At 52.2% G+C, this 18,646-nt stretch overlaps 5 protein-coding genes across 5 annotated transcripts; 2 read left to right on the top strand and 3 right to left on the bottom strand.

The window, feature by feature from the left end:
• Positions 1 to 37: 37 nt before the first annotated feature.
• On the bottom strand, positions 38 to 1,246 carry VE01_10489 (uncharacterized protein). The gene is made up of 2 exons (XM_018279887.2): positions 571 to 1,246; positions 38 to 492 (listed from the first exon to the last, which is right to left on the bottom strand). Exons 1-2 carry the CDS (start codon positions 905 to 907, stop codon positions 293 to 295), a joined length of 537 nt encoding a protein of 178 aa, XP_018125167.1. The 5' UTR covers positions 908 to 1,246; the 3' UTR covers positions 38 to 292.
• Positions 1,247 to 1,426: 180 nt separating this feature from the next.
• On the bottom strand, positions 1,427 to 3,799 carry VE01_10488 (uncharacterized protein). Its single transcript, XM_018279886.2, has 2 exons — positions 3,127 to 3,799; positions 1,427 to 3,071 (listed from the first exon to the last, which is right to left on the bottom strand). The coding sequence occupies exons 1-2, from the start codon at positions 3,172 to 3,174 to the stop codon at positions 1,608 to 1,610; spliced, it is 1,512 nt and encodes a 503-aa protein (XP_018125166.1). The 5' UTR covers positions 3,175 to 3,799; the 3' UTR covers positions 1,427 to 1,607.
• A 205-nt stretch (positions 3,800 to 4,004) lies between these two features.
• VE01_10487 (uncharacterized protein) lies at positions 4,005 to 8,598 on the bottom strand. Its single transcript, XM_018279885.2, has 7 exons — positions 8,369 to 8,598; positions 7,441 to 8,196; positions 6,978 to 7,228; positions 6,763 to 6,930; positions 5,755 to 6,709; positions 4,499 to 5,688; positions 4,005 to 4,446 (listed from the first exon to the last, which is right to left on the bottom strand). The coding sequence occupies exons 3-7, from the start codon at positions 7,201 to 7,203 to the stop codon at positions 4,259 to 4,261; spliced, it is 2,727 nt and encodes a 908-aa protein (XP_018125185.2). The 5' UTR covers positions 7,204 to 7,228; positions 7,441 to 8,196; positions 8,369 to 8,598; the 3' UTR covers positions 4,005 to 4,258.
• A 147-nt stretch (positions 8,599 to 8,745) lies between these two features.
• Positions 8,746 to 10,513, top strand: PSA2 (Proteasome subunit alpha type-2). Its single transcript, XM_018279884.2, has 4 exons — positions 8,746 to 8,872; positions 8,927 to 8,983; positions 9,043 to 10,209; positions 10,313 to 10,513. Exons 1-4 carry the CDS (start codon positions 8,801 to 8,803, stop codon positions 10,337 to 10,339), a joined length of 1,323 nt encoding a protein of 440 aa, XP_018125189.1. The 5' UTR covers positions 8,746 to 8,800; the 3' UTR covers positions 10,340 to 10,513.
• Positions 10,514 to 13,657: 3,144 nt separating this feature from the next.
• On the top strand, positions 13,658 to 16,809 carry PCK1 (Protein kinase C-like 1). Its single transcript, XM_018279883.2, has 4 exons — positions 13,658 to 14,291; positions 14,389 to 14,464; positions 14,522 to 14,722; positions 15,079 to 16,809. The coding sequence occupies exons 1-4, from the start codon at positions 14,104 to 14,106 to the stop codon at positions 16,423 to 16,425; spliced, it is 1,812 nt and encodes a 603-aa protein (XP_018125188.1). The 5' UTR covers positions 13,658 to 14,103; the 3' UTR covers positions 16,426 to 16,809.
• The last annotated feature ends 1,837 nt before the right edge of the window (positions 16,810 to 18,646 follow it).

Genomic DNA, 18,646 nt, shown 5'->3' with positions numbered 1-18,646 from the left:
GCAACAACCAGGTACCATATTGTGTCTCTGTTCACGCCAACAAAAGATGAAGTTGAAAAGTATCTAATATCGCTATCAAATATTCTAAATAAACTCTCGCGGTATCCCAAATCTCATCTCTAACCTTCCAAAACATACAACATCCGCTTGTAGATCCATGCTTAATCCGCCAATCACCGCCCACCCCGCAACTTCAACGCAAACTATCGTATAAATGATACTCGTCGAGAGGCATTATGTTGTACAATCCCATCCGCCCATCTTATTATACCAGGCAAAGCCGACATGGCAGTCATATCTTCGGCTTCCCAGTTTCCCTCGCCAGTTCCTGTCTGAGCTTCTCCACCAGCTCGGCCGCTTCCTCCTCATCGAGGTCCGTTCTCTGCCCTCTCCCAAACATAGTAAAGCTCTTATTGCGAAGTTCCGGAGTCAAAGCCGGTCGAGGAATAATATGGAAGTGAACATGCGGCACAACCTGTGCAGCAGCAGCGCCTAAACACACACACATTAGCCATTTGCCCCATACACCCCCTCCCCCCCCCTTCAACACGCCGCCGGTCCAAAACCTACCATTATTCTGCACAATATTCCAATCCCACACCCCCGTCGCCTTCGCCAACGTCCTACTCAACACCGGCAACCAATACCCCAACTCCCTCGCCTCCTCCTCCGTCACATCCGACACCTTCTCATGATGCGCCCTCGTCGTAACCAGCAAGTGCCCCGGCGACAACGGCATGATATCCAAAAACGCCATCACCAGCGGCGTGCTGAGCACCACGAATGCGGCCGGTGAGACGAGGTCCGCGTTGAAGGCTATGGGTGCGGAGGGGGGCGTCGCGGCGAAGGTTGTGCTGATGGTGCAGAATGGGCAGTCGCCCACGCATTGGGAGGGGTCGAAGGACATGCTGGGCAAGGAGGAAGGAGTTGTGCGCACTGTGGGTTTTGTAGCTACAGGCGCATTCCTGTACCCGTGTCGGCGAAAGAAATATCGGGTTGTCGTGGAGGAAATGGGTTATGGGCAAAAATTGTAGGTTGTGATGGTTTCCCCGGATTTGAGGTGCAGGCGGGCCGAGGTTCGTAGCGATGCGGCTCTAGTTCTATTATTGGGGTGAGGAACGATAACTTGGGCAGGGGAAAAAGGGAAATGATGGCATTTATATAGCATTACAGAATCTAAATCGGCTGGCAGTGACTATTCATTTGTTTTTCTTAGAGTCAGGGAAGGTTTGTGCAGAGAAGATTGTGCACTGGACTATGAATATGGAGATCGAAGCATGAGCATGGGGAGCGATTGACATTTGGGGCTGGCTTATCGGTGGGGACTGGCTCGGCATTCAGGGTTCCATTATCCTTATCATATTGTCAGGAGTAAAGTACTCTACTCTCTCATCTACACCCTTTTCAAGCAAGCTTTTGGATTTAACTTCCTGTAATTATTACAAAATATTCTACCTCTATATAAAAAAGGCATCTGTATAGATGAGGTGGATGGTCTCGCAACCATGCGTATAAAAACTCGCTCCAAGAACACCCCCAAAAAGGATTCCCAACTGTGTATTTCCGCTGTATTTTTGCTGGCACTGGTATCGCACGCTCATTTACTCTCAAACGACACTCTTATCCTTCTTAATCGACGATGACCCCTTAAACAGGACACTAATCGCGGACTGCTTCTTCGGTTTCTTCTCCTTCCCCTCTTTCTCCTTCTTCGGCTTCACCGTGCTCTCCGACCTCCCCGTCTCCGACTTCGACGTCCGCCGACTCTTAGTCGTCTTAGACGTCCGACTCGACCTCTCCGTCCGCGCACTCTCCGTCACAACCGTCCGACTCGAATCCATATACACCGGCACCGGCTTCCTCCTGACCGTGCTCGCGTTACTACTCGCGCCCACCGATGGCGACCGTGGCGCACCACTCCGCTCCTCCATAGCTCTGTCCCTGATCCGCTGCTTGCGCAGTATCTCCGCTTTAGGGGTTATGTACTCCCCATCCACGCTGGTCGAGACACTCTCCCCCCCAACCTCCGCAATACCCTGGCGCCAAGACTCGATACTGTAGTTGTCTGCGTTAAAAACCATAGCTTCGTCCACGCGGTAGCTCTCGTCCACTTCCTTCTTGTCGCTGATCTCCTTCTGGATCTTCTTAATGATCTTGTATCCGCCGAACATGACGATCGTGACGCCCACTGCGACACCGCCGGCGATGAGGAATTGCGGCGAGCAGAGTAGTGCAAATGCAGCTGGCGAGGAGCTCTTGATCGCAGCCAGGAAGCCAGGGCCCATCTTCGTGAGGATGTTAGAGATCTCTGCGAGTGTGAGAGCCACCGCTGCCATGGCCTCGGGGTTCTTTTGTAACGAGGCGATAATCGTAGTAGCGGTGTGTTGCACGCAGTGCGCTTCAACCATTAGGTGATCGAGCTTGGACATGAGGCCATTTAACTCCTGTTTTTGCTCCTCCTGCTGTCGTGGGTAGACTTGCATAGCCAGGTCGGGCGGGAGTTCGCCATATGCCATATTCATATCGATACCATCGTCATGGTTGGGATTCGGGGAGGTCATGGAACGCTGAAGGGGAGGCGGAGGTGGGTAGTCGTGATAGTTGTAGCCCATAGGCGCGGGCTCGTATCGAGGAGGGAAATCCGTGTGGTGTCGGACGAGGGTAGGTCTCGAGGCATTGTAGTCTTCGGTGTATGGCGCTTGGTAGACCGTTGGAGCTTGATACGGCGCTTGGTAGACCGTTGGCGATCGATGCGAAGTCGCAGGTCTAGAGCCACCATATCTTGAGCCCGCGACGCTTCCGCTTGCTTCTGATGCGGCAGCTAAGTTCCGTTCCGTAAGGGCTGTGGCTGGTCTCCTCGACGACTCGCCTTCATGCTTCGGCCGACGACTTTTATGACTGCGATGTGAGCGCCTCGACGAAGCTACGGATCTGGACTCTTCGAGGCGGACATTCTCGAGCCTCCTCGCCAGCTTGTCCTCATTCTTGCCGTGTATCTCTGCTCGGATCTCGGCTTTCTTCTCTTGGTAGGCGTATTTCGCTTCTTTGAATATGTTGAGGAGGTGCTTGCTCTGTGGACTAGTTAGCTCCTTGAGGTGGCTCTGAGGGAGGGAGCTTTATTCGTACTGTGCCCACGATCTTCCCAGACTTGTTCACGATCGTTATTGTCTCCATGATGTGTAAATTCCAGGTGCTAGTGGTCCGGGCTGAGGACCAGCTTCATTCACCCAAAATGCTGTTGGGAGATGCTGGTCTAGTCTGGCCGGAAAGTTGCGGTGTAGTAATATGAGCGGCAAGCTCTCACCGACTCCAAGAAGCTGTGAATACACAACAAGGTATCCTTTCACAGCGTAGATCAAGAAGCAATCACAGATACTGCCTCGTCAACAAAAAGGTAGTTTGAAGCTCTACAAAAAAAGTCCACCGGGGACACGCAAAGCAATAAAGAAAGATCGAAGCCCCAAAATACCCGCCCAGGCCCGAAACAGGTCAGGCCTCTGCTGTCTTATCGCGATTGGCCGATTGCACGGATCTCTCCCTGGCGATGTCCCCGTAGCCCTGTAAGCTACGGGTTATAATTGAGGTACAAGTTACCCAAAAGTTAACGCGCGGCCCACTCTGGGGCAGCGAGACGTCAGTTTGGTCAGGTCAGGACGAGCCTGGAGTCGGAGAACAGGGCACAGTCGCAGTGCTGGCGCTTGCTGATTGAGTGCCCTGGGACTTGCGGTAGGAGTGGATGGGAGGGGCCGATGCAGGTTGGTTTACTTTAGAGGCATGCGCGTACAGTTCAGTATGAGTGGTAGTGGTGGTACTTTGTAATCCAAGAGTTGAGCTGGTCAGGGGTCTGCGGGAGGAGACTCCGCTCGACAGGTGAGGCTGTGCAGGTGTGGCTTGACTGCGGGTTGTGGTGATTGGTAGCCACCGGTGACAACGACGTACGCATGCACGATGGGATCGGGGCAGGAAAAGGAAGAAGAAAAAAACCTCGTTTTCATGATGTTTTGCATTTATTATGACAGGTTAACTAGTCTGGGTGCATGTACGCCTATTCTGAAACCCATACGCCGCCGCGGTTTTTTTCAGACAAGCCGGCCTGGCCGTACTGTTGCACAATTATTGTTGGCTTTCCTGTAACAAGACCAGGCGAACGCCGAACCACTGCTTTTACCGTGTGTGCGCCGAAGATGTTGGCAAACAGAAAGAAAGAAGTAAGAAAAAAACAACTCGAGGCAGCGAATCAACAGTATCGTCAATAACATCACATGCTCATGGTGGCTTCTGGGGTCTCCATGCGCTCCTCGAAGACCGAAGCGCTTCTGTCGTCCTCAGCGAGTTTCACCAGACGAGCCGTGAGCTCCTGGAGCTTCGCCTTCTCCTGTTGAAGGCTGCGGCGGCGTCGTGCGCTGTGGGGGTCCTCCTCCATAAGCTCGCGGCAACGCTCTTCGGCTAGTATCTCGTCAGTATGTCGCACATAAAGCACAGCAGGTAGGCTACTTACTATTTCCCTCGTACAGACCGAGTTTGCCTTCCAAGTAGAGAAAGATGTTTTCATGAACCTGCTTGAAGAGATCGCTGTGTATGGTGAGACAAATTTGATCGCAGACGCGGTCTGCGGCCGTGAGATAGTAGCCTCTAACGAAGGCGGCAACCTCAATCTCGATCTTGAACGGGTCTTCGCCCAGGTCCTCGTCCTTGATGCCCTTCAATTTATGCTGAAGCATTTGCATTCTTTGATTCTGGTCTCCTCTAATATTGACGCCAACCATCATCTGCTCCGCCAGGGCCATAGCGCGTTGCTTCCTGCGAACATCCTTGATCTTCTTCGACTCCACTTCCACGTAGTGATCAAATGATCTCCTGTTGATTGTAAAGAACCTGTAAAACTCAACATTCAGGATATCCTGGCACGTTGTTCTCATGCTGCCCTCGAAGTTATTAACAAAACCTTCGAGTTCCTGAAATGCCTGCTTGTACAGTTCTGTCTGGCTCCACTTCGAGAGGACTTGACCCAAGATCTTTTGAGCATGCTCCTTCAACATTTCAAGGACACGGTCAATGTACAGCTCCATAGGGAGCTCCCATACTCTGACGGCCCTCATGCAGAGCTCATCTTTAACCTTGAAGTCGACGTGGCCTAGAGATCCTGGCTTGCTGTACTTTGCCAAGGTTTCTCGAATCTTACCAATGCTGGCTATCAGCTTATTCTGCCTATAAGCTAGGAATGGGTTCTTCGGGTTTGCTGGAATACTGGGATACTTCTCAGCTCCATTCGCAAACCTCTTCGGAGATCTAATCTGTTGCTCCTCTTTGGCTGCAGCACGAACATTAGGCGGCGAATCAAATCCAGCTCTGTCAAGAACAGTGCTGTCGCCGTCTATGCTGATGATCTCAAGGCCATCGATCTCCATTTGGTTGGGAGGAGGGGGCAAACCCCGAGGCTCCCCGACCTTGAATGTTGGCTGTAGGTGCTCATGGAAAGCTTCGTAGAGTTGGTTGTTTAACGTATTCCACGCGCTATGAAGAGTAAAGTCTGTCCCATCCACGAGTGCCTGCATTTGCTGGCTGAACCTGGCGAGTTCTTGGAGCACAACTTGGCTTATGTTATGTGTTGGCAGCTCAGGCAGCCTCGCAAGCTCTTCCTCGATCTCCTCGGAGCGTGCGCGGACGGTCTCTTCGATCTGGGGGATGCTAGTCCTTATGTTAGCTGATATTACAAAAATAAACCCCCGATAGCTGCGATCATATTTCACGTACCTTGCTATTATCTGAGCAGCAAACTTCTGCGAAAGAGCGCGCTGCAGGTTTTCGGTTCCGCATCGATTGCGGTATCCGTTCCATCCTTTAGACCAAGGAGTCTGCTTGTCGAAAAAGTCCTCTTCACTCTTCCTCGATCTAGCATGGTATCCTCCGTCACGACTTGGATAGCCAGAGTCCGACGAAGTCTGCATCTGTTTGGTAACATAGTACCCATGCTCGACCTTATGAGTATGCCCGTCCAAAAGTTCCTTAAACTGGGAGTCAGAATGGCCAACCTGAAGACAATCTGCCTTGGTAAGAACACCAAGTGTTCGGTTTTCGGCTTTCAGATCACGTATGACCTTTCCAGCTCTCGAGGTCGTAGGATCCGCCGACATTGGTAGGGCATGGATAACAAGCGCCTGTTGGTGCTTGATGTACTTCTTTGCGAGATTCTCCACAACCTTCACCAGGTAGTCATCTTCCTTTTGGCTAGGATTTTGAAATATCCCGGGAAGATCAAAGAAGGATAGAGGAGGAAGGCCTGGGCCAGACATCTCGACCGATACCACATTTGGCGAGAATTTAGCCTCAGTTGTCATATTCCTACCTGGAGACATCTTGATCTGGGCACTAGGCATATAGTATTTGTGCGACTTGGAGGGGTTCAGAATCGCGATTTGAGCCCATCTCAAGGCGTCCTCAAGCTCACTCTTATCAGTGATGACAACAAACTCTTTTGTCACCATGGGCATCTCCTTCCACGGCGGGAAGGGGTTGTTTTTGGTGACTTCATTCGCTTGAATTGGGCGGTTGGGATCTCGCGGCGCGTAATTATATGAAAGGTGCAATGAGATCTTGCAGCTCCATGTCTCTGCATGGCCTGTCTTGATGTGGGTAGGACATCTTGTGCAGCATCCCGAGTCTTGAGGGAGATGAATTTCGGTGAGAGCTCCCATCAAGCTTGACTTTCCTATGCCAGTTGTCAGTTCTTGTCTCGGTTCAAAGCGTTTTTGTTTGACCCACCTGCACTCTGGTCACCAACGAGGACAAGTTGAGGTAGATCAACAAGATAGTCGACACCCATTCCTCGGATGTCGTTGATAGCATCAACAAGAACTTGTACACGGCGCCCGACAATGTGAAGCCCAGATTCCTGGGAGGGAGCAGATGATCGCTGCATAGGTGGAAGAACTAAATAGTAAGCAATAGGTCGGTGCCACGCGTTGAGTAGAACATACCAGGGAGGGTCTGAGAAAACTCAGAGGCCGCCGGTGTGATGGATCCATTTCCAGTGAACCTGAAAGTATCACTGGATGGCACTGGTAGGCCATGAGCTTCGAAAGATGAATTAAAATCATCCATGTTGACATCATCCACCATGGCCTTCTGGTAATTTGATCTCGCAGGAGGCATCTTGGGAATGCGGTGTAACCTAGGAACAGATTCTGCCTTGAGACTGTTCATGGAAGTTGCAAAATACAGACTTGTTCTGCGGGGGATTAGCTTCCTTCAGTAGTTTTGTGCCATACGGTATAAAGGTGGAAGAAATAAGTTGTGTGAGCCAGAAAGTCCCATGTAGTGGGTGAAATAAACAAAAGTTAGAAAGGGAACTCCCATTTAGCGTGGAGTTTTGTTGTTGGAGCTTTCACGTCGAGTCCCGAGCAGGTAAACTAACAACTGAAGTAAAGGGAAACTGCGTACCTAAAAGAACAGGTCTGTGGAAAAAAGACGCGAGGTAAAGAGCCGTAGCAAGGTATCACAGCATATAATATACAAAGGCAACGTGGGTCTTTTCACCACTGCCTACTGCATAGAATACAAGGCGTAAAAAGATGGTAAATGTATGGATGATATAATTTCTGGAGCGAAATAAAGTGAACAAAATAAAATTCGGCCAGGTTCTTCAGTCCTTGTCAGAGTATCATACAACCAACTACTAGTAGGTGTATAGTACAATAATACGTCTCAACAACCTGAAGCTGAAGTGAATTTGACTTGGCTTGTGGGCTTGACTTGAACGGAATGGATTGCACAACGAGGACCGCTTTGTCGGAGAAATACGAATACAGAATAGCAATTGGTAAGAGAAGTAAAGCAAGTCCAATCGAAGGAAGATGCACTCAATTTATATTTGCATGAGCACAACGCGAGAATACCAGCCCCCCGAGCATTGCAGGATGCTTCGGAACAGACGGAGATTCGAAAGAGATTCGAAAGCCTATCATATTTCGCAAAAGAGTCGCCATTGCAACACTTATCTCAAATATGTGAGGGGTATCGTAAGTCATACAAGGAAGAGAATGCATCCTGTCCAATAACTACGGAGAGAAGAATGGAGACGACGCTCCCCGCACTGTCGTGGGAGATTTGATGTTCTGCGCTTATTTAAGCTTAACTTGTCATCCACGGACAAACGCACGCGGCTGATACGATTACCACCAGAATTATGCGTCTCGGCTATCTTGAGAGTGAGCACCTCCGTCCTTAATCAGTGAACAGATACAAAGGGGCTATCATTCCAACTTGCCGTCTGTTGCCCGATCTGTCTCAGCTACTGCAGCCAAGTATTGATTAGGCAACACAGGGGCTATTTTTTCATAGGAATTCACGGTCGCACAGGTTCCCCTACCAATTTTTGCTGTGGAAAGTGATGAGGCCGTGACTGGCGGTGAAAACACCTCTGTCGTACAAGTCACTTTTTTTGCTTTCCTGTCTTTGTCGGAATTGCTGTGCGCACAATAATTTCGTCGAAGGCGAGTCAGTACTGGTTCGGGCCAGTATCATAGAAATAATTGCCGCGAGAGATACATAGTCAATTAAAAACCGAAATCTAAACCTCCAAACTGGTACAAATGGCCGCCATGGCTAATTTACCCAATGGCTGGTCAACAATGGGACACGATGAAATAAACCCATCACGTGAACTCGTACTTGGTCGGAACATCATTTTTCCAGCTGCCCCTTGTGCCTCAGTGGGATGTTCCAGACAACAAGGCGACCGATAATATCTGTTCACACAAGCCAGGAACTCCTTGCGCGCAGCTACGATCACATAGCAAATATGTCTCTCCAGGTCCCACACAGAGAGAAGCAGAATGGTGCTGGTGGCCACAACACCAAGGCCGTCATCTTGGTGAGCTCACGCAGCAAATACGGTGTCCGTTCGAGGTAATTGATACTTTTACAGGTTGGCGGCCCCTCCAGGGGAACCAGATTCAGACCTCTTTCTCTTGACGTCCCAAAGGTAATTCCCCCTCCTCCATCCCTATCTACGAGGTCTCAATTCTAACTCGCCCTCAACAGCCCTTGTTCGACATCGCCGGCCACCCCATCATCTGGCACTGCCTGACCGCCATTGCCAAAGTGCCCGACATCCAAGAAGTGTGCATGATCGGCTACTACGACGAGACCGTCTTCCGCGACTTCATCAAAGACGCCAGCCACGAGTTCCCCGAGCTGACCATCAAATACCTGCGCGAGTACGAAGCCCTCGGCACCGCCGGCGGGCTCTACCACTTCCGCGACGCCATCCTTAAGGGCAAGCCCGAGCGCTTCTTCGTCCTCAACGCCGACGTCTGCTGCTCCTTCCCCCTCAACGACATGCTCAAGCTCTTCGAGGAGCGCGACGCCGAGGCCGTCATCCTCGGGACCCGCGTGAGCGAGGACGCCGCCTCGAACTTCGGCTGCATCGTCTCCGACCCTCACTCGAAGCGCGTACTCCACTACGTCGAGAAGCCCGAGTCCCACATCTCCAACCTCATCAACTGCGGCGTGTACCTCTTCTCGACCGAGACCATCTTCCCCTCCATCCGCAGCGCCATCAAGCGCCGCTCCGACCGTCCACGCCTGTACACCTACCCCTCCTCTGAGAACCTCTCCTCGTCCTACTTCAACGACGACGACGAGGCCAAGAACGAGGTCCTCCGCCTCGAGCAGGACATCCTCGCCGACCTCGCAGACAGCAGACAGTTCTTCGTGCACGAGACCAAGGATTTCTGGCGCCAGATCAAAACCGCCGGCTCTGCCGTCCCCGCAAACGCCCTCTACCTCCAGAAGGCCTGGCAGACCAACCCGGCCGAGCTCGCAAAGCCGTCCGCCAACATCCTGCCACCCGTCTTCATCCACCCAACCGCCCAGGTCGACCCAACCGCCAAGCTGGGCCCGAATGTGTCGATTGGTCCCCGCGCGGTCATTGGTGCCGGTGTGCGTATTAAGGAGAGCATCGTCCTCGAGAACTGCGAGGTTAAGCACGATGCGTGTGTGCTTTACTCGATTCTCGGGTGGAACAGCCGCATTGGTGCGTGGGCGCGTGTGGAGGGCACGCCGACTCCCGTGAATAGCCATACGACGAGCATCATCAAGAATGGGGTTAAGGTGCAGAGTATTACGATTTTGGGGAAGGAGTGTGGGGTGGGGGAGGAGGTGAGGGTGCAGAATTGTGTTTGTTTGCCGTACAAGGAGCTGAAGAGGGTGAGTCTTTTTTCCCCTTCCCCTTACTACCCGTCATCTACAAGATCACGGGGTTTCTGGGGATGTGTGTGAGTTGAGTGAACGAGTGCTAACAAGATTCCAGGACGTCGCCAACGAAGTCATCATGTAAACACTTATCGTGTGCCCCGTCCACCCAACGTAAACATCTTACCATTCACCACCGCCATCTTTGGAATTTCACGCAGACCCGCCCCATTTCAAGATCGATTTATTTGCGCCTCCCGCGGGTGTTTGCGAGGAGGAGGAAGTTAGATAGAGTAATGAACATATCATCATCACCTTCACCACCATACGATCGCTGGCCAAGATGCTTTGAGACATCATACCGCTGCTGGCCAAGATGCAGTTTGAGACTCCACGTGAGCATGTCTGTCGGATCTCAATGCATTGCATGATGCTGCTGTATCACGCACAGCTGCCCGCGCGCAGCCAAGACTGTAGGTCATCGCACTTCACATACTAGAAGCATGGCAACTTCTCGCAGGAATTACTGCAAATGCCTCAGCCGCTGTAGAATCAGAAATAAACTTGGGGACGACGACTGCATAATCCCCTAATAAACCCCAACCCCAACCTCCCTCATCCATCCTCGGCTCCCATCCCGCCAACCGCCAAGCCCCTCCCTCACCACACCATCGTCACCATAACCCCCCTATCACCCCTCCAAGGAGGAGGAGATACGGACCATTCCCGCCCTCAATGACGTATCCTATCTCGGTATCCCTATCTGCAGATGTCTTATCCGCCCTGTCCGTCCCCCCCTACCCCTACTACCGCCGCTACACTCCCATTTCCCCGAATTTGGTGCTGGAAGGGGTGAGATGCAGATAAGGACGGGGGAAGCTCTTATCACACACCACCACAACGAAGCTACCCACGACAACCACCTTCCTCCACTCCATCACCTTCGCACCAGCGAGCACAGCTCGGTGTTACAACAGTGCTCCCTCACCCCTCTTTCTACACCACATCACATACATTATCGTGTCCTCACGTACAAATTCGATCGGTACAACCATCCGATCAATCCCAACTTCCCTTCGCCCCTGCCCCACCATCCCCACCACAAACGTTTTCACGTGCAAACTTGGACCCACCATCCACGCAACCGCTTGCAACGCCTGCAACGCCTTAGGGAAATGTCGGGTCCGGGGGGCCTACTTGCTACGCCTGGGCGAATATTCGGTAATCGGGAGAATGGGACGGGTGCGGGATTAATTATAGAACGGATTATTTTTTTATCTGATTGCTCGGGATTAGGGGGGGATGAGAGATGGGGGTGGTGGGTGGTGGGTGGTGGGTGGTGAGGGAGGGAGGGAGGGAGGGGAGAGCAACCTTGGAGGGTTTGTGGGGGTGGGATGGATGGGTGGGATGGGGGTTTATAGGTATGGGAGTATGGGGAAGGAAGCTCTATAGAAAATGAACCTCCGTCCCCCTCATGAATGGGAGCAGCCATGAAGCATAACGGCATCTATCTTCACTACTGCCTCCCAAGCTGAGCTGAAGATGATCTATCACTGCCGACGCAGCGGCGGCTGGAAGGTCACACAGCGATTCGCCATCCCGCGGCTTCCCTCGGCCACCACCAGCCTCACATATTTTGTCCGACGCCAATTATCGTGAAAAAATCGCCTGATTCCCCAATTCGGAACAGGGATGTATTCCCCCTTTGTAACAAAACATCGAGTACATACCAAACCATGCACTTCGCCCCAATTCCGCCGGGGCCAGTCCAGTGACGTTCGTTTTTGGAGCGTTTCGGCATCAAGGAGCTTCGCTAGTTATTAGAGCGAGGCTTCTCGGAAGGGGGGGGAAAGTGATTTGCCGCTTAGTTCCCGTGTTTTCGTTCTGGAAGATAGCCGTGTGTACTATGCGTGAGGCATGGGGTACTTGGTACCTTACGGCGTACGCAGGGCCATGAGTCGGTGGGCTGGTCAGTTGGTCTTGCTGGTTTGTTTGCCTGGCTGCCTGTTCTGGGTAGCTGGCTGGCTGGTTGGCGTAAGTTTTCTCCGCACTTTTCACTCACTCAGTAGGTAGGTAAATAATCGACCTTGGGGGGTTCTCGGCACATACCAGTTGGGCTGGGTTGGGGGATAGGATGGGAGACGGGTACGGGAGGTATTGGCGCTCCATTGGCACCGCATTGGCACACCCCGCATTAATCCATCGGCGGTGCCGGTGATGATTGGCGCTTGCGAGACTCGCGGTCTGGACCTCTCTCTACAGGGTATGCTGGGCTGGGCTGGAAGTGGTAATGTGATGTGATGAGCGATGACATTCACGCCCTGTCTGACTTGCGACTTAAAAAGAGATGAGATATTGCTCAATGGGACGGTGAAGCCCGGTCGGTGAGGGCCGGGCGCGGTCATGCTCGTGCCTGAATTTTTATTTGTTTGGCGGACGGCGGGGGGCCAGGATCGCTGGGTTGATCACCTGGTCGTACAGTTCGTAGGTAAGTGCTGTTTTGGGACACGAGAGGGAGCCATACAGAGCCTCGCTGGCGGTGTTTGGTCGGCGGTGGTCGTGTGCCAAGGGGTAGCTTGCGTGGCGGGAGAGGAGTATTTTTGGTGGTGGTGGCGGTGATGCGGGCGAGGCCTAGAATGGTGATGGTACGGGTTTTTGGATGCAAGTGTTTGGCATGCTGTTCTGTGTCTCGATTTCTTTTCTCTCTGCATCATCACCAAGACCGGGGACTGTGAGACCCAAGGCCCAAGACCCGAGACCCAAGACCGAAGACTTCCTTCCAGCCAGCCCTGCTGGCATGATGCATTCTACAATGCTGGGCATTCTACGGTGCTGGGTTTACTTTCTTTACCATGTAGATTCCAAGCCATTGAATGCCTGCAAAAGTGAAGAAACTGATAATCGTACATGCCTGATCAGACTATCGTGGTATGTACTCCATACTTGGTAGGATACTTACTGCCGCTTTCTGTAAATATGAAGCTACGATGAGAACCGGCTCGGCAAGGATTACCATAGACTGGGTCCTGAGTGGCTGAAGTGGCTGGTTAGGAGCGCTACTTTAGTCACAGTGGCATGGACTACCATCGATCAAGTACCTATTTTAGCCCATCCCAGCCCATCCCAGCCCATGAAACCAAGGCTGTACACCCCGTACCAGGTCAGGCTGACCTGCAAATACCACGCAAACCACGCAAACCACGCAAAATACCACAAAAATACACAAAAACACGCAAAAACACGCAAAATCAGGTTGGACCCACTGTTTTGGATAGACGTCATTGGCTCTACCTACCCCGTTCACCACATTTCTCCCCATCTGGTCTTTGTCACGCCCCCTTCAATCCCCATCCCAAACCCCATCCAGCCCATCTAAGCCCATACAAGCCCATACAAGCCCATTAAAACATCTCCGACTTCCTCCGGCTCATTATTCTGCCCGCTCCGAAATGCCACTCCTACACACCACTCAAACACCACTCTACACCAACTTCTAAACCACTGACCTGCCTATTGTCCACTACAGTCCACTCACCAGTCCACTCTTTGTCCACTGTACCTGCCTAACTTCACTCACTGCCCCTAACACTTCCTAAACATCGTAACTTCCGTAACATCACGTCTCTTCTTTCCTCCTTCTTCCGACTTTCTCCTTGCTCTTTCTATACCTGCGCCTTATAAAACTCGGCTCGGAACCTCTCCTTGACCAACTACAAATATCCCACTCCTGCCATTGGTCCATTCACCTCTTCTCACCCACAAGTCACCCACATCATCACACATCTGTTTGTCCTCTCACCACTCTTACTCCACACTCTCATCTCTTAGCAGCCTCACGGTCCCGAGACTAGACCTTCCATTCCAAAGAGTTACCCGTTTCTCTCCCGAAGATACAATCATCGTCCCTCCATGGCTCCTGTACTTAAAGAAGGCGATGGCCCAACTCGTCGTCCTATGACCCCTACTCCCGATCCATCACACCTTGGCCCTCGATCTAAACAACTTGCATCTGGAAATCTGAACTACCACTCCACTTCACTGCGCACCATGGTTTCCAACACCGTCAACAAGACCGCCCTGCACCCGGGTGGTGTTGCGTGAGTTTCCCACTTGCTCCTGCCTGTCCCTCAGACCTCGTCGTCGTTGCCTGTCTACCTGCCTCGGATCAATATACTGACTACATGCGTGTCTTAGACCTTCTTTCGAGCACACTGAGCTCGAGGAGGAGCTCCACGAGAAGGCCAACCTCGACTATGACCGCGTTGCCATCGTATGTCCTGCCTGCCACTCTCTGAAAATCTAACCCCACTGACATATGCTCTCTCAGGTCCCCAACCCCTCAGTCGCTGCCCTCTACGAAGATGCCTTAGTTTACGAGACCGGTTCAGCCATCACATCGAGCGGTGCTCTTACTGCATACTCCGGAAAGAAGACCGGCAGATCTCCTCTCGACAAGCGTATTGTCAAGGAGCCATCTTCTGAGAACGAGATCTGGTGGGGCCCTGTTAACAAGCCAATGACTACTGAGGTAAGAGAACCTTTTTTTGCGAATATCTACATGTCTACATTTTGTATCCCTACCCCGGATCCCGTGCTCCCAAGACCTCAATGCGTCTGCATTGGCACGCTTACGTCTTGTTGTCGTCGCATTACGATAATGCGCGAGGGTGATGTTTCGGCTTTCCTCGGGTGCCAATTCCGACCTGACATCACTGCCCTGTTACCCCGCCTTCTGGTTTTGACTGCCGTTGGCGTTACCGACAACCGTAGCTCGCCAAGACAACATCCCCCAAAATTTCCCCACCATCACGTGCACTCTTCACAGTTTATCACATTATGCCACCACACAAACATTGAGCGTTTGCTAACTCTATATTATCAAAGGTCTGGAAGATTAACCGCGAGAGAGCCATTGATTACCTCAACACAAGGAACCGCATCTACGTTATCGACGGTTACGCAGGATGGGACAAGAAGTACCAAATCAAGGTCCGCGTCGTCTGCGCGCGTGCCTACCACGCTCTGTTCATGCGCAACATGCTTATCCGCCCGGAGAGATCTGAGCTTGAGCACTTCCACCCCGATTACACCATCTACAACGCCGGTTCTTTCCCAGCAAACAGATTCACTGAGGGCATGACCTCCGCCACTTCGGTTGCCATCAACTTCGCCGACAAGGAGATGGTTATCCTCGGTACCGAGTACGCTGGTGAGATGAAGAAGGGTGTTTTCACAGTTCTCTTCTACGAGATGCCGGTCAAGCACAACGTGCTCACCCTGCACTCCTCCGCCAACGAGGGCAAGGATGGCGATGTCACCGTTTTCTTCGGTCTCTCTGGTACCGGAAAGACCACTCTGTCTGCTGACCCCAACCGCCAGCTGATCGGTGATGACGAGCACTGCTGGTCCGACCGTGGTGTCTTCAACATCGAGGGTGGCTGCTACGCCAAGTGCGTCGGCCTGTCCGCCGAGAAGGAGCCCGATATTTACGGCGCCATCAAGTACGGCTCCGTCCTCGAGAACGTCGTGTTCAACCAAGATACCCGCCACGTCGACTACGACGACATCACCCTCACCGAGAACACCCGCTGCGCCTACCCCATCGAGTACATCCAGAACGCCAAGATCCCCTGCGTCTCCTCCAGCCACCCCACCAACATCATCCTCCTCACCTGCGACGCGCGCGGTGTCCTCCCCCCCATCTCGAAGCTCAACTCCGCCCAGACCATGTTCCACTTCATCTCCGGCTACACCTCCAAGATGGCCGGCACCGAAGAGGGCGTCACCGAGCCCCAAGCCACCTTCTCCTCGTGCTTCGCCCAGCCCTTCCTCGCCCTCCACCCCATGCGCTACGCCAAGATGCTGGCCTCCAAGATCGAGGAGCACAAGGCCAACGCCTGGCTCCTCAACACCGGATGGGTTGGTGCCGGTGCCGCCACCGGTGGCAAGCGCTGCCCGCTCAAGTACACTCGTGCTATCCTCGATGCTATCCACTCTGGTGAGCTCCAGAACGTCGAGTACGAGGTCTACGATACCTTCAACCTGTCCGTCCCCAAGACTTGCCCTAACGTCCCATCGGAGCTGCTTAACCCCCGCAACGCGTGGACTGCGGGTGATGAGAGCTTCAAGGCTGAGGTCAACAAGCTTGGTGTTCTGTTCAATGAGAACTTCAAGAAGTACTCTGATGAGGCGACTGAGGATGTTATCGCTGCTGGCCCGAAAACGACTTAAGCGCCGTGTTTTAGAGACGTGGTCGCATTGTTTTCCTATTTTAAGGGATTTTGAGTGGTAGTTGTTAATGTCTTGATGTCCATGGCTTTTGATATTTGTGTTTTTGGGAATTTTAGGGCGTTGAGAAGAAAAACAAGATTGGAAGTGAAAGCTTTTCTTTTTTTAAAGTTTGCTGCCGTGTCTCCCTGAGAGGGTGATTCACGAGGAAGGAAGGATAGAGAGGAAGAGAGATCGCGAGGTACCTGCTACTGCATTGCGTTTTGCGTTTCGGCCGCATTGCATGCTTTTGAGAGATGGGATGTCCATGTAACTCGTTCATGAGCGGGTGAGGGAATCTTAGATGGGGTTGGGAGAGATAATATTAAGACCTTTCTTCAATTGCCGTGTTTTTGCATGTCTTTCGTTTTTATTCAGTGATGAGAGAAAATGCTGTAATCACTTAATCTACTTCTAACCTACAGTCCCCCCCCCCAACTTCCCTCATCATTTCCCACGCAAACAAGAATTAACAAAGTTAACATTAGCGCCCCCTTTGTTGGTGCGGTTTTCCTCAACTGGTGAAACGAACAAGGCATCCAGCCAGGCCTTGTCAGCAGCCCAACTTGCTGATCGACGTGTCAGCCTCAAGGTGAGCCTTAAGTGAATCCAGAGCCTTGACATCTCTAGACTTCAGCACACCTTCCTTAGTCGCCTTTAACGCTTCAAAGATACAGTTCTCGTTCGTAGAGTAGTTGCTAATGACGCTCGCTCAATTAGTGAAGCTATCCCCCCCCCTTTCCTAAGAGAATGTTATACGAAGTTATGCTATAAACAATGAAGAAGAACTTTAGAATCTACTCTATGCCTACGTACGACTTTCACTAGCAAGAGGACATATGATGTTAACGCGTGTATAGCAGCAGCCCCGTTAACATTGCGCATTCGAAGTCCTGTAGTGTCTTCATATTATGCACCACAATCAAGTTATCTAGCGACTGTAGCATTAATCAATTCTACTAGTAACCTGCTGTTAAACAAAGACTTGCGTGATTTCAAAGTCCTTAGTTTTTCATTTAACATAGATCGGATAGTGCGAACTAGTATACAAACATGGCAGCGGAGTTCCCTGCTCAAATCCAACACAAAATTCCCGGTCTAGCAGACTTAGTCGATATCGTGGACGAGCACTCCGTCTTTGGATGCGACGGCTACGCATTTTCGCCCTACGGTCGGGGAAGGTCATTAATCTCCTTTTCCGCATTCATAAATCTTGAAAAATAAGACTCTTACCCATCACCCTCCACGCATCCCCATCACTCAAGCAACCACCCACCCACCCACCATCACGACTCCCCCCTCCAAGCCCTCCACCCCACCACAACAGGCCCCACCACAAACGCCCCCACCACCAACAACATCATGAACCCCATCGTCATCGCGCAGAATGCGAGGAACCCAAAGTCCATGCCCACCATCACGTACTGTTCGAGAGTTCTGTGGAGGGCCTCGAGTTTCTCGAGGCGGGTTGGGGGGGGGGGGAGGTTTTGTAGGGGCGCAGGGGGGAGGAGGAGAGGGTTGGGCGGAGATGGGGAGGGTTTGTGTGCCTCGGTGTGTCTGCTGAGGTGGTGGGAGGGGTTGGGCGCCCGTGGTGGTTGAGGGGTTGTGCATTTTTGGTTTTGGTGGTTAAGGGGTTGGTGGTGTTTGAGAGGTTCGAGGTGCTGGGTTTGGGATTGGTGGGTGGTGATTGGTTTAGAAAAGTATGTGGTGGTATGGTTGTTTATATCCTTTTTCTAAGAAAGGAAATAATGAGGTGATACCCCCCTGATCCGACTCCAGCTAATCCTCATACGACACCCACAATCCTCACAACAACACAACTCTCATACCACCCCTCCACCTCACCCTAGCCGAATCCCATACCAAACAAGCGCAAAAAACCCCCCCGCCATCAGCGCCATAAACCCAACCTCCATCACAGGAGATAGCGTCTCCAATATACTCCCCACGACCGGGGCGAGCTCCTTGAGGTTCGCATCGACCTTCTGGAGTTTTTCAGGTAAGGTGGTGGAGGGGGGCTTTGGGATGGGGGTTGGTGTGGGAGGAGGGGGGGGTGGGCGGGTAAAGGCAGAGGGGGTGGTTTGGGTGCCTTGATGTGTTTGGCGGAATGGTGGGTGGGAGGGAGGAGGCGTGGGTTGGGCGCCGGTGGTGGTGGTGGTGATGGTCGAGGGGCTGTGCATTTTTG

This window comes from Pseudogymnoascus verrucosus, assembly GCF_001662655.1.
Source record: "Pseudogymnoascus verrucosus strain UAMH 10579 unplaced genomic scaffold scaffold_86, whole genome shotgun sequence".
In the NCBI taxonomy this organism is placed as follows: Eukaryota; Fungi; Ascomycota; class Leotiomycetes; order Thelebolales; family Thelebolaceae; genus Pseudogymnoascus; species Pseudogymnoascus verrucosus.
The sequence above is the reverse complement of the archived record's forward strand: the minus strand, read 5'-3'. Positions and strand labels throughout refer to the sequence as shown.

Excerpts from the sequence above, each read along its gene's own strand:
- VE01_10489 (XM_018279887.2), bottom strand. The coding sequence starts at position 907 with ATGTCCTTCGACCCCTCCCAATGCGTGGGCGACTGCCCATTCTGCACC. Across the intron at positions 493-570 it reads GAATATTGTGCAGAATAATG|GCGCTGCTGCTGCACAGGTT; the intron begins GTAGGTTTTGGA and ends GTGTGTGTTTAG.
- VE01_10488 (XM_018279886.2), bottom strand. The coding sequence starts at position 3,174 with ATGGAGACAATAACGATCGTGAACAAGTCTGGGAAGATCGTGGGCACA. Across the intron at positions 3,072-3,126 it reads CTGGGAAGATCGTGGGCACA|AGCAAGCACCTCCTCAACAT; the intron begins GTACGAATAAAG and ends ACTAGTCCACAG.
- VE01_10487 (XM_018279885.2), bottom strand. The coding sequence starts at position 7,203 with ATGAACAGTCTCAAGGCAGAATCTGTTCCTAGGTTACACCGCATTCCC. Across the intron at positions 6,931-6,977 it reads GTTTTCTCAGACCCTCCCTG|TTCTTCCACCTATGCAGCGA; the intron begins GTATGTTCTACT and ends CTTACTATTTAG. Across the intron at positions 4,447-4,498 it reads CGGTCTGTACGAGGGAAATA|CCGAAGAGCGTTGCCGCGAG; the intron begins GTAAGTAGCCTA and ends ACGAGATACTAG.
- PSA2 (XM_018279884.2), top strand. The coding sequence starts at position 8,801 with ATGTCTCTCCAGGTCCCACACAGAGAGAAGCAGAATGGTGCTGGTGGC. Across the intron at positions 8,984-9,042 it reads TTTCTCTTGACGTCCCAAAG|CCCTTGTTCGACATCGCCGG; the intron begins GTAATTCCCCCT and ends CGCCCTCAACAG. Across the intron at positions 10,210-10,312 it reads CGTACAAGGAGCTGAAGAGG|GACGTCGCCAACGAAGTCAT; the intron begins GTGAGTCTTTTT and ends ACAAGATTCCAG.
- PCK1 (XM_018279883.2), top strand. The coding sequence starts at position 14,104 with ATGGCTCCTGTACTTAAAGAAGGCGATGGCCCAACTCGTCGTCCTATG. Across the intron at positions 14,292-14,388 it reads CTGCACCCGGGTGGTGTTGC|ACCTTCTTTCGAGCACACTG; the intron begins GTGAGTTTCCCA and ends TGCGTGTCTTAG. Across the intron at positions 14,723-15,078 it reads ACAAGCCAATGACTACTGAG|GTCTGGAAGATTAACCGCGA; the intron begins GTAAGAGAACCT and ends ATATTATCAAAG.